This window comes from Bombus huntii, chromosome 7, assembly GCF_024542735.1.
Source record: "Bombus huntii isolate Logan2020A chromosome 7, iyBomHunt1.1, whole genome shotgun sequence".
NCBI lineage: Eukaryota > Metazoa > Arthropoda > Insecta > Hymenoptera > Apidae > Bombus > Bombus huntii.
The window spans coordinates 6,714,666-6,733,422 of NC_066244.1; the positions used below are offsets into that span (position 1 = coordinate 6,714,666).

Below are 18,757 nucleotides of genomic sequence, written 5' to 3' on the forward strand. Positions count from 1 at the left end.
TCTTCGATTCTATCGGTAAGAACAATCGATACTTTGTGCAATCGATACTCTAGCATCGGACGATCTAAGAGATCGCAGAAGACGGTGTAGAACTATCCTTGGAAATTTATCCCAGGAAAGTTTAGTCGATACATTATGCGTAAAACTGGGGAACGTTTGGAGGATACGGGGTTGTGGTTGCACCGCATGGAGGGATGCATCGTTATGGGGGATGTAGCTGAACCCAACGCTAGCGATAACTCTGCCGAGTGCAAAATCGGTGGTGAGAGAAAAGAGGGTGATGGGAAGGAGAGAGAGAGAGAGAGAGAGAGAGAAAGAGAGAGAGAGAGAGGCACGTGGGACAAGAGAGAAGTCGCGATTGGTTAAGTCGGTTGGAAAAGCCCGTCTGACTCCTCGACCGGCCGGCACTTTGCTCAGTTCTCCACTGCGCTTCGAACGAACCGGAGCTTTCGCTAAACAAATCCGACGAGAGTCTCGTTACTTTTCGCGATTTTTCGGTTATATCATACATATCCACGCACGCACAAACATACACGCACACACGCACGCATACGCACAACTCAACGATCGATCGTTTGATTTCGCAGTTCGCTTAAAACAACTCGGTTTGTATGTTTATCGCTCGAGAAAGATAATCTTCCAAATATTTTTCGTCGAAGAAATTTGTCTCGTCGTTTCGGTCTTATTTCTTGTCTTGGTTCTCTTGATTCCTCATCCTCGTCCGTTACCCTTGCCGGTTTCTAATCGTTCAAAGACAAAAGAAAAGAAAACGTAACGAAAACGAGAGAGATTACGGAGGAAGAGAAGCTATGCCCGTGAACGAGAAAACGTCGTTAGTTTTTGTTTAAGGTTCCTCGATAGATTTACAGCTATCGCTTCCAAATAGAAGGGATTACTGGTACAAGGAAAAGGGATTCGCTACAACCGTGGTAAGTTTTTTCCATTTCTTTTCATTGTTCTCGTTTCTGCGTTGAATAGTACGAGCGAAGAACCGACGAAGCGACATGTAGAACGAATACGCTATGCGTATAAAAAGAGGAACGCTTAAAACGCATCTGCAACATACGATCATATTCGTTTTACGCATTCGCCAGCTTGATGTTCGAACGTCGAAAACTGGACCATTCCATTGACAAGACGGATGTGAAACGTTTGAGTTTTAACGAAAGATTTCTCGAAACAGCGTAATGCCGCGCGTATACAGCATGCATACAATTTGTGCATGTACGAACGAAAATGAGTTCACACTAATGCTACCCATTAACAGGAAATTCGTACCGCGACACGCGAAACCGTTGCCACCGAGGATTCGTGAATATCGTAGGTTCCAACGTATCACCGAAACTTGACTCAAGCGCGGCTTTGATTTAAGCACGATTCAAATTTTCTTTATACGTAAAAGGATACCGTTCTTGTTCGTTTTACTTTTCGCATGATTTGACCGTTTCCATCGTTCCTAGTCTCTTCGAGAAAATACGTTTAACAGAGAAGCGAAGCTTGTGCGAGAAACATTACGGTTTCTGTACGCAATTCGTCCACGTATAGCTGTCACGAATTCGAAAAACACGTTACAATAGCCACGCAGAACGAAATAGTCTATCGTGGGAGAATTTCAATTATAGGTTATACGAGCTGAAAGGCTCGCACAGCATCGAACGAACCGCGGTTTTCTATGCTCGTGCAATTCGTGCGATTGTACGCTCTTTAATCGTTTCGGTTTACGGGTGTACTTATCGATTTCTCGCGCTAACGCGATCTCGAATTCAGTACTCAAAGCCACCTTTTCATCGACGTTAATTATTTTCCACGTTTACTTAACTTAAGAAGGAACGTCATAGGTCTATGAATACGTTGCTAGAGGATCGTACCTACGCGCGATTTTAAATTTGACGATTAAATTGGAACGAGAGACGCGCAGAGAAGCGAACAAATTTTGACGGATCGAGTTTCTCAGACATTCCAAGTGTCAAGAGGTGAAACTCTACGTTAGTTGTTTAAACTCGGTTCATCGCGTACCCAGTTAGGGTTTCTGCAACGCGAACGTACGAATTCATCGGCGAACGAATGGAAATTTCTTTAATATCGAATCACGCCGGAAACTGTGACATAGACTTGGCAAGGCTTTTACTGAAATCAACTTTTTCATGCGAATCAGCCTAAACAGCGTTCGCGGATAACACATATAGAAACTATTCGAACTAGGTCGCCATCTTTTTTCCTCTATTCCGCAATACCGTACTCGGGTATCCAATCCCCGATTGGACTGTTGGCGCGCGCGAAATTACATCTGTGTCTTTCATCGACATTCAGGAAGAGTGCCAAAGTTTCTTCTCCGTATGTAGCGTGCTCGCTTGCAAGAAACCGCTCTTCCATCCTCAACATCCTATTCTTTCGATCGATGATGTTATGTACTTGTTATAGGTTATATTCCAAGACGATTACGCTATTTCAAATGCGAAGCGTTTCACGTTCGCAACTGTCTCGATGTTTAACAGTTACACCGGTCGAAAGCCCCATCGATTTTCTTGGAAACTAATTAAATGCGTTTCGACTTAAACATATTACGCGCATACTACAGCGGCAGAGTACAGGTATAATCGAAACACTTTTCAGTAATAGACTCGCAAATAAATTTTCGATACGACAGGATATTGCATATACACGTGATTCATGATCGCATCTACGTACACGCAGATACGAAGTGTTCTCGTTCTTCTTCTTCTCCTCTGCGAGTCTCCTACGAGCACGCTGCGTATGGATATCTTTCTTGGTAACCAAGAAACGGGAGCGATGCTTTTGTCTGCGACGATCTTCGTAAAGTCAAAGAAAAATTGATAGATATTCTTGTATCGTTGACGCGCTCCTACTTTCTGTATATAACTCGATCGAAAGATTCATATGACAAGAACATTTTCGATATCTAAGATTCGAGGTTTAAGATTCAACGAGTCGAAAAGTAGAGGAGACGGGGAAAGATCGTTGGAAAATATTAATTTTTCTATGCACACGTTTATGAAGATGCAATAAAATATCTGTCATGCTAAGGAAAAGAGAAGCAGAGAAAGCTAGAGCCACGGGAGGATTCGATATTTTACGAATAACGAATTTAATCGAGCAAGAAAATTTTATTTTATACTGCGCACCTTACTACGTCTTTTTTCTTTGACAATAAAAAGTATCGATCGATATCCAGCGAGCCAGGGGAAACGCAAATCAAGAGCAATTTCGTGAAAAGGTCCATCGACTCTCTCGTGATTTTAACACGATGGCAGACTCTTAAATCGTTAATCGTCTCGATCGAAACTTCGCTCGCTATTCGATCAAAGAAGTTTTATAAATTTCGCGAAAAGGGACAAGAAATCAATATATTCGTTTTTTTTTTCTTTCATTTTAACAACAGCGTCATGCAACTATAACCATACTCGACGACCTAAATTACGGATTGCAGGCAAAGAATTCGCTGGAAAAGAATACGAGCGAAAGAAATACGTCCCTGTCTTGTTGTCGTAATTTATTTCATGGGATTGATGCCGTTCACGGGAACCCATAACTTTCGTTATTTCTCCAATCAGGCGGAAGACCACCTAGAAAAGAACCGGTGAAATCCTCATCGATGTAAGGAGCGAACACATGTAAATCGCGTGACCCCTATTCGGGACACGATTCCAACGGAAGTACAGAAAATCTTTACGAATTATACGGAACTACTATACGTACTTTCTTCTTTTAGGATCTCTGTATTAACGCTTCTGGCCCCCTCCCCTCTTTCTCTTTCCCCCTCTCCACTCCCTTGTGAAAAGAAAGAAAGAAAGAAAGAAAGAAAGAAAGAAAGAAAGAAAGAAAGAAAGAAAGAAAGAAAGCAAAGACACGCAAAATAGCGTCGTATAGTGGCAATCGATCGATCGTGTGTTAATTCAATGAGATTTTTACGTGGACGCGTAACCAGCGAAATCGGTGTTACGTTAAGCAACGACAAGGGTTCGATCGGTTTCTCGGATCGAATTGTCAGCCTTATCTCGACGTCTTGACGGGCAAGGTCCGAGGTCTGCGGGCCGACTACTTTTTCTCGCTTTTGCGGGCTTTTATTGCTCGCGCTACGTCGCGTCCAGCCGATCGGGAAAGATTCGTGGGACAGCGTTTCGGCACGGTTTCGCATGAGTATCCCGTACACAGGAGAGGCAACCACGATGAAAATTTCATCGCACGCGAGAGGAGGAGCGGTAGCGGGACCGAACGGCCTGCATACGTAATACACCTTCTTAGCTAATATAGGCCGGTTTCGTTTTGGGGCCACGACTCCCCTCGCGGCCCCCTTGCCGATGTGTCTCGTTAAAGTCTTGTTTCTCCTTTCGATGAAAAGAACAGCTGTTTTCGTTCTATCGGACCCCTCGATCTTCGCATTTTCACCACGCGCCATCTCGCCTCTGTTTTCTTTTCACGACATCCGCTAGACGTCCACGATGCGCGCTTACTCATCGGCTGCAATTACGATCACGATTGTCTCGCTTTCGTGCAGCGAACACTTGCATTGCCTTGCCTCGCGATGCTCAGCCTCTACTCGCTCGGCTACTAACCTCGATAGGTAATTTCTCAACTTCAACATCTCGAGATACCGAGACAGCACTTTCGTTCGAACGCGGCGATTTTGTTCCCCGGAAGCTGCTGGTCGCACAGGCCAACTTCAACGTCGATCGTCCGATTCCCCCGGATCAACGTAGCTGGAACGTGGGACGTGATCGTGCGACGATACCTTTACACACTAATACACGGCACACGGAAATTTTACAGGCATTTACAGACGCGTTCACACGCGCACGATAACCTTGTGTGGTCCGCAGGAGAGAGATAAAGTGAAACCATGGGGCCACGCTGTCTCGCGAGCCAACCTCGATCTCAGGGCCGTTCGCGCCGCACCGTTTCTTCCCGCTCCGGTTTTCATCTGCCCTTCTCTTTTCATCTCTTCTCTTCGTTCCTCTCTTTTTCTCCTCTCTTCGTTTCTCTTCTCATTCCTTCCCTTACCTTACCTTACCTTACCTTACCGTACCGTACCGTACCGTACCGTACCGTACCGTACCGTACCGTACCGTACCGTACCTTATCTTACCTTGCCTTTCCTTTTCTCTTTCTTCTCTAGCCCTCTAAATAACAGCTCCGTCAATTCCCATATATTACACCATGATAGTAAAGTTTTAACAAATCATCCGTTTGTTGCTCTTCCTCCTCCAGATTCTCCCCCTCCCCCTCCCCCTCCCCTCTCTCTCGATCTCAATCTCCGCGCTTTTTTGCTTTATCGTTGAACCGCGTGCAACCAACAAAAAGTAATTAAGGGCGCTGATGGCTACAATTTTCTGTTTTTGGCACACGGTGAAACAGAAGTATATTTTCGAGATACCGGTAAGACGTAATGTGCACTACATGGTTAGTAAGCAGGGACGGTCCGATGGCGGTCCGTGGATAATTTTTCGCACGACTGGAACGGTATTCGAACAACCTTAATTTCGCTCTAATTTTTTCCCCGCTAATTACATAAGTGCGCGAGTATTTCTTTAGCTCGACTTCTCGTAGGTTCGTTGTAAATTCGATTTCTGTAAATCCGACGATCCGCCCGCGACGTTTTCGTCTTCGCGTGTAACCGCAAAGTAACGTACGACCGACCAAACGAGTAAATATCAGGCGCGAACATTCGTCGTGCGTTGTGTCGCGATCGATTTAGAAAGTGTTCGCGACGACGCGTTTTGTTATTCATCGAGAGACGAACGTCTCGTTTGGTGTAGCGCGAAAGCCAAACGCGGCCCGACAATCCCAACGGTCTATCGACGGTCTCGCGAATCGATTCGGAACGAATCGGATCGGGGAGGTGCGTTCTATAGTAGCGGAAACGATAACGTCGCTATCGACGCGCTCAGATTTATCGCAACGTCGATTAAACGTACATATTTATATATATATACGTAGTTTCCTTCGTAACGCTGTTGGAAAATTTCGGATGGACATTGTTTGTTACGTTCGATCGGAGGTTCAAGGTCGAATCACGGCGAATCAGAAGGCGGCATCGTAGAAGGCGGCATTCTTTGCTTGTTCGTTCATGCTGGCCACGTTCTTTCTTTGGGAATCTTATTCCAGCGACAGAGGGGAGAGAGGATCTCGGCGCCCGGAGCACCGTCTACCGTTACCACGTGTCTCTCTCTTTTTTTCTCTCGTTCCTCGTTTCGATATACATACATACGTTGTACCACGATCGCACGTGCAAATACCATGGAAACCGCTTCCAGCGGACTTTCTGAAACCTGTGCATTAACAAACATCCCTTCGTCTCGACCTACTACTGTCCGTTTTTCAATTAAACAGCGCCGACTCTGATATCAGGATAGAGATTAGGAAGTAGACGCGACCAAGGGATGACGATGTTCGTCGTTGTGTGACTGTTGCGTGTCGTTACAATGATTTGCACGTGTTTCGGGTGAAAGTATTACCATCGCGTCGTATCGTTCCACGCTTTTGAATCCGAATTCACGGGCGAGTTTCGCGCGTGCGCACGCGCACGTGCGCGTACCTCGCCATTTCAACCGTCTTTTCTGGCCCACTCCCCGAACTACAGTCCCCTTTTACGGAATTTATTAATAACTCGCGTATAAACGCGACCGACAGAACAAACTCAAATTTCACGCAAGCGCGATCTTTCCCCCGAGCCTGAACTTCCGCGTCTTTCGTCGATTAGCCGCGATTGATTTCGAGCAGGACGAGAACAGTTCTCGAACGTCGAACACGTTGGTAGCGCCTCGTCGCGGATGAAATCCGACTAAACAAAGCGATAAGATAGCGAAGATTCGAGCGCCTTAGCACGAGTGACCATCGGGACAACATCCGATCGCTCTATCCGTTCTCAGAAGTATACGATCGAAGCCTTTTCTCACTGCCACGAATAAAAGAATTTAAATACTCGCCCTAAAATCATGCGAGTCGGTCTTGAACAGTCACGCCTAGTGCTCACGAGTGTATTATAAACCAGAAAAAAATAAAGTTTCTTTTTTTTAAATTTCTTTTTATTTTACGCGACAACTCTTCTCGTTATCGCTGTTCCACGCATCTCGATCGATCTTGAACGAAGCGTATTCATCGAACGAAACGACTTGTCGATACTCTCGGAAGAAAAGATACGAATACGGAGTATCGTGATCTCGATTCCAGAAATTAGAATTAGATTCTATATCGTTGTAACGGAAGACTGAAACTCGTTGATAGCGCGTAGCAATGCTACCTTATCAAAAATTTGACTGTTTCAGAAAATGTCGAGGAGATCGGCGAATCTACTACGTAGATGGTTATTTTTGGTGGGGCTGATCTGTTGTTCGTCGTGTCAAAGCGCTTCCTCTACGTTCGAAAACAAGACTGGTAAGTCACCGATTTCTACCTCAACTTTCCTTCGTTTTTTTCTTTATCCTTTATTCCAAACAGATACCGTAGACGAGAACATTAGAAATATCTAGCCGATCGTAGAATTTGTCGAAGAATACGATCGCCTATTGGGACGACTTGATTAATCGAACGTTAGATTACGCAGTCGTCGACGTGCTCTTCCGTATGCGAACGGAGAACGGAGATGCGTCGCGACACGATGCAATCGATGTCTCGCGTTACGGCAATTTTTCCCGTTGAGTATTTTAATCTACGTATCGTGGAAACTTCGTACGCCGTCGAAAATGTTTCGAATCGATCGAAGCGAACTTCACCAATTCGAAATCGTCGCGTGCCCTAGGCGTACGTGTATGTAAATGGCGAATATCATGGAATCGCTTAGTTTTCGACACTGTCGATTGTCAACCATTCTGCCGCCAAGCGAATATTTCAATCTATAGACACCATAGGTTTGTATTTAGTAAAAACGTATTGCCATTTGGCGAGAAATTTTACATATACGTCTCCTGTGTGCCTAAGCGTATGTGTCGGGTCAGTAGGTCACTCAGCTCGGTGCTAAAAGAACACTCACGCGTATCGATACACATGCAACGTAGGAAAACGCTTGTATACACGTGTGGCGTATGCTCGCCTGTTAGGCGATACACACCCAACATGTATATACATATGTACCTCTTCGTTCGACCTTACTTTATTGGAATAATCCTTTTCGAAAAATTGTGTGTGTGTGTGTATGAGAGAGAGAAATAGAGATGCAGAGAGAGAGAGAATAACGTACGAGCGTAATAAGTGCAATATAATAAATAAGAGAAAGAAGTAACGTGGTAAATTCATTTATCGTTAAATCGGTCGTTAAATTTATCGTTAAATCAGACGCGACATTTGATTAAACTCTTGCAACGCGACTAAACAGTCAGCGATGAAAAATTTGGAAAATAGATAATATTTATATTATCCCCGGTATTTTCCAAAACAATCGAATTTCTGCTAAGGTAGCGTTGCAACGTATACATATACAGAGTGGTCGGTAACTGGTCGTACAAGCGGAGAGGGGGCGATTCTACGCGAAAAAAGAAGTCGAAAATATAGAATAAAAATTTTTCGTTCGAGGCTTCGTTTTCGAGAAAATCGACTTTGAATTTTTGGTCGGTACGCGTGCACTTTATCGCGTCTCGTTATAACGGATCTCACTGTAGATCGTTGTCTCGATGGAAAAATTAAAAAAAAAAAAAAAATGTTTATTCTATATTTTCGACTTCTTTTTTCGCGTAGAATCACCCCTTTTCCGTTTGTACCACCAGTTACCAACCACCCTGTATATATGTCTATGTATTGGGTTTTTAATAGGAGTGATTTGAAGCTAGCGACAATAAATCTGGGACACGAAAGAAATTCGTTCCTCTTGTCCCGACGATGGCAGGGACTGCAAGTACTTAACCTTAATGAATCTTTGCTCAGTTGTCAACGAATGGAGCAAGGTGCTCCGGCGAAAAATAAAAATCAGGCGTACTAGACGATTATACTTAAGCCTGGTCCAGACTGACAGATTATCTGTAAACAGTGTACATGTCGCCAGGCAGTGTAAATACACAGATTTTTCTGCGAATTTTCCGCGGGCAACACATGCGGTTTGACCGTGGATAATTGTCTGTTAGTCCGAACCAAGCTTTACGTTTGCTCGTTTTCGCCTATGTATACGTACCATCGTGTGCGAGTATTTCTTGTTTGGCCAGACACTCGTGCGATAATTTTGAGAAAGTAGAGACGTATACGTATTTTGTATTTCGAACGTCGTGTATGCGTCGTCCTTAGTCGCATGACACGAACGAACACGATCCGACCGCAGTTGTAGTTATTTCTGCAAACAATTTACTATCGCTCGCGCGAATCCTTGCAACTCTGAAGCGCGTACAACGAACTTGGATAAAATACATTTTTATCCCTACGTGCGTGTTCGTGACAGTGGACGACGCGAACGAAAAAAAGAACCAATTCGTTGAGAGACATATTCGCTTTGCCATCCCCATAGGTCATCTCTACGCGACAACCATCGTTCCCTTTTTCTTCCTTTTTTTTTTTGCAGAGCTCGCGTTTTCTCCTTGCACTGCACTGTCGCGTCGAGACGATCGGTTATTTAAAGCACATCAACGATCGTTACAAGCAGAAATGGACAAGAGAAATCATTCTGCTGTCGCGCCGTCGCACAATCGATATCGTTTTTCCTCTTTGAGCGAAAACGTTTGGCAACGTCACCGCGTCCTATTCATCCACTGTTGCGTCTTATAACGCGTCGCTTTAACTCGTTTGATAAATTCGTTGGTACGGAACCAGATTGTACAGCAATGGGATTGATAGAATTAGTTGATTTCGATTAGAACGAGCAAAGAGATTGCAGTCGATTGTCGATTGATCGTTCGATACGACTGGTTGCTGTTCGTTCGAAAATATACAGGGTGGTTGGTAGCTGGTGGTACAAGCGGAAATGGGGTGATTCTACGCGAAAAAAGAAGTCGAAAATATAGAATAAACATTTTTTTTTAATTTCTTCATCGAGACAACGATCTACAGTGAGATCCGTTATAACGAGACGCGATAAAGTGCACGCGTACCGACCAAAAATTCAAAGTCGATTTTCTCGAAAACGAAGCCTCGAACGAAAAATGTTTATTCTATATTTTCGACTTATTTTTTCGCGTAGAATCACCCCCTTTCCGCTTGTACCACCAGTTACCAACCATCCTGTATTTCATGCGTTCTATTCAGATTTTCCACGCGTTTCTATCGTTTCGTCTTTCAGCCAAGTGAATCGAACTATTTTGTTTGCAGGCCAAAATGAAGGCAAGCCGCGGGTATTTTCGCCAAGAATGGATTACGACGAGTGGACACCGCTTGGCCGTGGAGATCCTCTGAAGAACAATCCGACCTTCGATTATGTTCCTCCTGTGCTCGATAGAGTTCAATATTGGCTGGATTCTCACACGACCGAGCCATCCGCGAAACGCGACGTCCTCGTTTTGGGAGTTACCGCGAAGAAAACCAGCCCCAAAATAGCGGAACAGTTTTTGAAATTCGTAGACGGGCCAAAATTCACGAGATCGAATCATCAGGATGTTCCGTATAGAAACGATTTCACCGGTAGCACCGGTGCAGAACCGCCGAAAGTCGTGAGAACGAGCAACTTTCGAAACGGGCCGATCGACTATAGGAATCAAAATAGAATTCAATCGATACCAGCTAGCTATTATCCTAGTCCGTTTTACAATCAAAAGACAGAACCTTACACGATGATGTTACCACCACCGTTGACTCACAAGGACAAAATCGTCAGCTTTGTCGAGTCTACTCAACAGCAGCAGCAGCAGCAGCAGCAGCAGCAACAGCAGCAACAATACAACACGCAAACGGAAGAAGGACCCGTGCTTCAGGACCCACAATTCTACGCTTCGCAACCTCCATCGAAAAGTTACAACCAGCAGCAACCGGGAAAATCACAATTCCAGTCTCAAACTTTGTCCAAGTTTTCTCAAAACAAAAGCCCGCTTCAAACTGTCTCTATGCAAGTGGAAACGATCAAGAGCGTGCACGGTTCTTCGCCGTCGCAGCCTACGAAGCTCAAGTACGAAAGCGTGGCGACCACGCCATCCGTTTCCTTCGAAAAGTCCAATCTGATTTATCAGTCGACGCAAACTTTATCCGGCGGTTGGCCAACCGGTAGCAACGGTGTTCCGTCGTCGACGTCGACCATATCGGACGCTAGTCAATCCATTCGGCATACTACCGATTACTCTCACGATCAATACGAAATCGATCACCACGTCGCGGCGGCATCTTCGAATCACCAAGTTGTCATCGAACAGAACGCAAATATAATAGTCGACGGAGACAACAACAAGGACGAGGATGTGATTATAGGTCAAAAGGAGAAGGTCGATTCGTCGAATACGGTGTCACCCGTTACAACGACCTCTACGTCAAATTTCGCTGATGATAAAAAGGAAAATACGGACGAACGGAATACCACCCGATCGTCCGAAAAAATGCACATCGTTATCGCTAATTCGCCCCATAGCCTGGACACTGAGACGACGCACGAGACGAAAAAAGGGCAAGTGGCGGTCGTTATGCCGGCCAACTATTCGGAAAAGAAGTTCACTCATGCTGCTTCGAGTTCAGAATCGAAGCCGCCGGAAACCACCGCTGTAGCCGGTCTCGTGGAAAATTCGACGACGATGGGAACGGAAGTGGGAATCGAAAGCTCGTCGAAAAACGAGTTTCAGCCAGTTCGAAATTTACCGATCGAGTCTTCGATCTTTCCACAGAGTTCTCAGTCCACTGCCATTTTACCGAACAAATTGATGCCGACCTATCAGAAGCAGCACCACGCGGTGCATTTCCACTCGACGATGGCGCCGTTTTCGTCCCGACATCCTGTCGATTCTTTGCTCGCGTTTGCACCACCGCAAGCTCCTCTTTCTTCGATCATGCACCCACAGGGTAGACCTAACCATGGGACGATGCACCTTGCCGATAGCATGCGTCCAACCGTTGGTTTCCGAGCTCCAGTCTCGATGTCGATGTTTCCGCCGATGACACATATGCACGCACCGCCTCCGCCCATGAGGTCAACGATCGATCATATCGGATCATCGATCGTCGGAGATCAGTCGAGCGCGCATCGATCGCCGCCGCAGTTACAGAATTTGCCCTCGATGTTCATCGATTCGCCACCGCGAACTTCGACTTTGATCGCGCACTCGATCGCCACGGAGGATCGTTATTTCGATCGGCATCGATCTCGCGTACCAGAGACCACTACGTCTATCCTTCCCACGCCTACTTCTCTTCCTTTTTTGCCTACCGCTTCATCGTCCTCGATCGAGAACTCGGCTTTGGCCGTTGTCGATGCAAACACTCGACATTTGCAAACGAACGACCGAGATTCTTCGGGGAAAAAGGCACCGGCCGACGAGAACGAGCAAGAAGAAGACAGAGAAAAGGAGAAAGAGAAAGTGGAAATGGAAGTGGAAATGGAAGAACAAGAGAAGCGGGAGAAGGAACGAGACAGCCGGAAGAAGATATCGATCGGGTCGTCCTCGGTTCGTCCTCCGGACTCGACGACTCCTCCGATCACTACCATGCCGAGCTTGACCACGGATCCCATCTTCTCGCATTATAAACAACCGGCCAAACCTATCCGTGGCCCGATGTACCTTATCATTCAAGGCCATTCAAAGGTGAAGACTTACAAACCTACCGTGAGCAAGCACGGCGTACCGGTAGAGGGAAACGAGATCCCGGAAAGCGTCACCGAGAGACAACTGTCGAAGTTCGAGCAATTCGTTCAAGAGAACACGAAAAACAGGAACAGCGCGACAGCAGCAGCGATCGAGAAGAAGAAGACGGAAGAAAAGGCGCGCGCCGAGAAGCTCGCGAAAGCTCGGCAAAATAATCTGATGAGTCTGGTAGCGAGCGGTTTAGCAAGTTTCACCGTACCACCTTCTTCTTCCGCGGCCGAAGACGAACACCGAGGAAACACAGTGACCACGATCGAGATCAACGCCAATTAAGACTGTTCGCGCAGACAGGTCAACGGATTTTCTTGCAAAACGCGACGATACGCTCCAAGCATCAATACGAAATCGAGATTCGACTTGGCTCTAGGTTCCACACACCTATTACGATAAACGCGAACGTCGTTTTATACGGAACACGACAAGTTCGATCGTACGAAATTCGATCGAGCAAATATCACGTTCGACTCGGTCGAACCAGCAAATATCCGCGAGCTAATCGAAATAGCAAACGATAAGAATACGCAAACGCGAATCCGCAGCGAGTTCGTTCGATCGTAATCTGTCGGATATTTGGCTCGCGTTTCAACGATCGAATCTCCTTCGATTATTTTCAATTACTTTGTCACGTAATTACGCGATCACCTTTGCAGAGGCTCATCGTGGTAGATCCGCGATCTATCGACCTAGCACGGTCTCTCGTCTTCGATACGAGAACGCGCGCCAATTTCTAATGTGCCAGTATATGTACACACACACGATCGCGCGTACAAAATAAATGCGTATAAATTATTGATACACGCATGCGCGCATATACGTAGATATATGCGCGCATGTATACGTATAAGTGAAATATACAGGGTGGTTGGCAACTGGTGATACAAGCGGAAAGGGGGTGATTCTACGCGAGAAAAGAAGTCGAAAATATAGAATAAAAATTTTCTTTTTTAATTTTTCCATCGAAACAACGATCTACAGTGAGATCCGTTTTAACGAGACGCGATAAAGTGCACGCGTACCGAGCGAAAATTCAAAGTCGATTTTCTCGAAAACGAAGCCTCGAACGAAAAACGTTTATTCTATATTTTCGACTTCTTTTTTCGCGTAGAATCACCCCGTTTCCGCTTGTACCGGCCAGTTACCAACCAGCCTGTATACGTCGCGTGTCGTGACGAATCAGCGGATCGCTCAACCTAGAACTGTTTTCAACGCGTAAATTATTATTGTAAATTATTGCACGACCGATTGTCGTCTCGCGAAACAGTATTTTCACTTGGTACCGTTCTTCCTGTTCGAAACAATCGATCCTAGCTCGAACACGCACTTGGATGTACACGTGAAAAGGTGCAAGATATCCATGAAACGTATTTATCGCAATATCGTATGATAATATCATCGATTATTATCACAACCATCGCGATCGATGATACATCTGTTGTATCGTTACGTCGATACACGATTACCGCTTTTCCGATCGATGTGACTCATGCACGTTTTATAAGCGATTCGATCGGTCCAGATCATCGATTACTAATTCTACGCAAATATTTACATCCACGTTCACGATCACGTTGACGCTCACGCTCACGCTCACGATAAGAGTCAGATTTCCATAGACGTTGCCATCGCATACAGTTCGTATTGTATTATTAACGCTAGTCTTACGTCTACCAGTCATCGTGCTTATCGTATATACACCAATATCCAACTTCGTATTTCAATCGTTTTATTTACTTGTTGAAATTGGTTACGATCGTAGCGGCGGTGACTGTATGTCCGGTCGTTATCACGACGATACTTAACAGTTACGTTTCACGGTATTACAAAATACAAAAGGTATCGCGAATTCGGACGTTACACGACGAGTAAAAACGATGGTTTGTGCGTGGCAGCGTAACGGGTCACGTACTCGATATTATAAAAGGTGTACGCGAAACGGATTCGGAGCATCGTTTTCGTACGTACTCTATAAGTGTGTACTATGTTACGTACGATGAATTGTACCTGACGGTCACACGTTTTGTTGTTTTTCCGTTTATCAATAAATTATCGCATTATAGGTTACTATAATTTCTACTTTTGCAAGCGTCTATCCAGACTTATTTGCCAGTTGCTTTAGAACGTTTCGGTTTCCGATGGGAGGAAAAGATCGGTCACGAGGCGTCGCGTCATTTTTATCGACCATCGTTGATACGTTAGGATCGAGAAAGAAACGGCGATCGATTACGCGCGTCCATTGAATGATTTATCGGCGAAACGAGGTTCTCCGGGGGGAACAGCGTTCGCGCAATGTTGAAACTGTTGAAACGGTACTTGATCGCGATTTATCGGCATTAACGTGCCTTAATTTTCGCTTTTTACTTCGAACAGTTTTCGATCCTTCGAAGTAAGCTTCCCCTTTCTTTCTAATCAAAAGTTACAATTTTTCGATCGTCCTGCGCGATGCGTCGCGACGACGTACCTCGATCCTTTCCGACCTATCGAACAGAAATGGCAAAATGGTGTGTCGAGAAGCGTCGATCCGATTCACCGATCGTTCGTACCTGTACAAAGTAATGTCGTACGCAAAACGAAAAGAGAGGAGAGAGCTACGTCGAAGGACGACAGGAAGGCGGAAAGCTGAGAAGAATCGGGACGAGTAGAAGGAGGAGGTCGAGGTGCATCGAAAGTACGAATTTAAAGCTAATTTATGGCGTAATTTAGCATCAATGTCGATAACATAAATCTGTCACAGAGAGGACAGGGGATCGAACCCTGTGTACATGGACATGCCGAGAAAAAAGTCGACGAAATAACGTTACCGGCACGTAGGACCGACGAGCACCGACTACAGATACACCGCGGCACATGTCTCTTCTCGAAACAGCTTCTTACAGCTTCGTTCCCATCGATCCGCACACCATGACCTAGCCGCTGCTGATTCTTATCGACTCCACATAATCGAACAATTAACAATCCGCTCGTTCTTTGTCGTATTACACGTAGCGTCGTTAACTTTCTTTTCCTTTCGTCGAGGGGTTTCTACGGATCGCAACGGAGAGATCACTTTTAGAACTCGTTGCTTCAAAACCTCGAAAAGGGGTCATCGAACGTAGAACATAGAGCGAAGAACGCGATGTTAATCGACGTACGAAAAAGGGTTCCATCGCTGGGAAAACAGCGAACATCGAACCGTCGATTATCGCTTTGCTCTCCGTCCTCGTTCCTGTAAAAGACGAAAGCAAAGACGGCAGATACCATCGTCAACGACAAAGTTAAGGTTAAGCTAGGTTCGCTTGTAATAACCACTCAACGTCGATGTAGGTGCGATCGATGATAAGGAGAAAAACACGGACGAAACGATTCGTTCGATTTTTCAACATATTGGCAAGATTACCGAACACGAGCAACCGGTGTGAAAAGTGGGTCGACCGACTCGGGTTAAAAACGAGATTGTACAATTAAAAGGATCGGTTGGTTACAGCGATTGGGAAGAATTTCCGCTGGGAAGAGACTCGATAGCAGCAGCACTTTAAAACCGTGATTATTTATTCAGGGCCCGAAAGGAAGATACGGAACGTGAGAAAAATGTCCGGCACGAACATTACGTTGATGCGCGTTGATTGAGAGGCACGATGGAGGAAAGGTCATGCCCGTCACCACCTTAATAAAAGTTAAATGGGCGCGGGGATGAGCTCGCGGCATTATCTTACCGTTAGCAGTGGATGCGACGTGGTGGGTATTATCGATACTCACCGACTCACCGACTCGCAAAAATTCAACGCGGATCTCCTTCGAGCTTCGTCACTCGTCTTCGAGTCTTATGTTTATCCACGTGCGAATCGGCGTAGCGAAAAGGCTGCGCTTATATTAGCAACGCGTCAAGCTGTTTACCGAGAAACGATCCGAGCTTAGATCAAACGGAAGAACGTTATATTTATTTCTAGGAGAATCGTGGAAAAAGTTGTTCTGCCATTTGTGGCCGATCGTACGCGCCACTTCCATCCTGTTGTAGTACGCTGTATCCTACGCATCCTTCCCTTCTGTTTTCCTCGTATTTCCGCCCTTTACTTAAGACTAACGCGTCTGACTGCAAACTGTCTATTTCTTGTCATTTACACCAGGCTCGTCGATCGATTCCAATATAGTATATGTATACACGTAAATTGTTTCACTTATCGTCGGCGTCGATCGATGGAGCATCGGATGTATGTGTATTTCCAGGCGAATTCCTTCAAGATGGAATCTTTTAATACTCGACGAACACACTGATCAATGATTAATAATGGTAAATGGCTTGTTTCTCTTCGTTCTACGTTTTCGTCCTTGTCTGATCTGTATCGCGTCGCGCCGCGTCGTACCGCGTCGTACCGCGTCGCGACGCAACTATAATCTGGAACGTGATGTTCGTCTACGTCTACACGGGAAGCACAGGCCTCATTACACCACTGTGGAAACTAGAAACCAGTTGTAAAAACTAACCCAATATCGGTGTCTCCGTATACCTCTCTCCCTGCCCCTTCCGAGCTCAGCTTCGAGGCTCTCTTTAGCCTCGCTTCGATTCTGGTACCTGGAACCCACGCAACATTTGCTACTTCCCTAGATCCCTGGCTGTTGTTGCAACCAAGTTTACGTTTCTAATCAATGAAATCGCAACGAGATAAATCTGCGACGTCGAACTAACAGCAAACCGAGATCGAGGGAATCGCATGGTTACTAAAAGTTCGCAGTGATCTGACGATGGAAACGAGTCGAAAAAGATGTCGTTAAGTCGAACGGCGCTGCGCGTCTGTATCTAATTCCTATTCGCCGCCGATCGCGCAATCTCGGTGTATAGCTCGTGAACCAAGTAAAGTCCTCTCGCTAGATACTCGATCGTTGAAGATCGTTGAAAACGCGCTCGCGGTAATTCTCAATCGCTTAGTAATGTTATTCTAAAAAGAAGGAGATCGTAAATCGTTTCCGCCGTGTCGTACGGATCAACAGCGGGATCGACAGTTTCTTCAGATCGTATCAGATTTACGGCTTCGTGCGTGTCTTTGCGTAAGCGCATTTGCGTCTCTATTATATACGCTTTTTCTAGTAGGTTAGAACGCGGTTTCGCGAATTTCACTCGGTCAAGCCAAAGAAACTTTCACGCTACACAATTAGTACTCGTACTTTGATACTGCTGATTCAAAACGAGACACGAGATCAAGAAATTGAAGTAGCGGTGGCGAGAGTGGCTTAGAGCTCGCGCAAAGAAACGAAATATGTATGTAGTACGTGAGTTCTAGAAACACACTGACGACGACGCACCGACGACGCGAAGACTCGTCGTTTCCTCGTATCGATGAATCGCTGCGTGTCTCTCATCCGTCGTACACCAACCGCTTCCTGTCGCACGCATCCTTCATCTGCCTCTCTTTCCCTTCTTCACGACTATATGCGTCACAGCAACCGGTAGCTATAGTTTTTGCACGACGAAACATTCAACGAACGAACAGCAAGTTCGTATTTTCGGCGTCAAAAGTTTCGCGATACACAGTCCAAAGTCTATCACGCGCGACTCACCGATCGACGTAAGATGTAAGTATGCGAATACAGTACGTACGTGATAGCACGCGACCCAAGTGTTTACACGTTTCTATGGAATTCCACGACCTCTTTTCGTTCTTTCTTGTCCGTTCGAGAACCTTCGTACATACATATATTTCCTCCAGGTTGTGCGGTTTGTCCTCCGTATACGGAATACAGATACAGATCGTACTACCGATCGCTTAGCTTTTCGTACGAGCGATGAACGTTCCTTATTAAACTAATTCTAAGCGAATAGCGCAGATTCGACGCGATCGTCACCGAGTCTTCCCACCGGTGAAAGTGGAATGGAAATCACATCCTGCTCGAGTAGAGCAAACTCTTGCTCGCGTGTCACAAGTCTCATACGGTCTACGTCTAGTGAATGCAGTACAGTACGACCCGCGCGAGAAGAATGTTAACGTAGATTCGAAACGATTCAAAACTAGTGCGTTTCGATGTATACCGACATCTAGGTACTTACTAGGTAGGTAGGATACGAAAAGAAAGTCAGT

General features: G+C 45.6%; 1 protein-coding gene across 2 annotated transcripts; it reads left to right on the forward strand.

The window, feature by feature from the left end:
• The first annotated feature begins 60 nt into the window (after positions 1-60).
• LOC126867779 (mastermind-like protein 2) lies at positions 61-14,187 on the forward strand. 2 transcript variants are annotated; one of them, XM_050622667.1, is made up of 3 exons: positions 61-929; positions 7,284-7,392; positions 10,243-14,187. In XM_050622667.1, exons 2-3 carry the CDS (start codon positions 7,287-7,289, stop codon positions 12,981-12,983), a joined length of 2,847 nt encoding a protein of 948 aa, XP_050478624.1. In that variant the 5' UTR covers positions 61-929; positions 7,284-7,286; the 3' UTR covers positions 12,984-14,187. The 2 variants fall into 2 exon arrangements, with proteins under 2 accessions (XP_050478624.1, XP_050478625.1); XM_050622668.1 differs by lacking the exon at positions 61-929 and adding an exon at positions 3,595-3,615.
• The last annotated feature ends 4,570 nt before the right edge of the window (positions 14,188-18,757 follow it).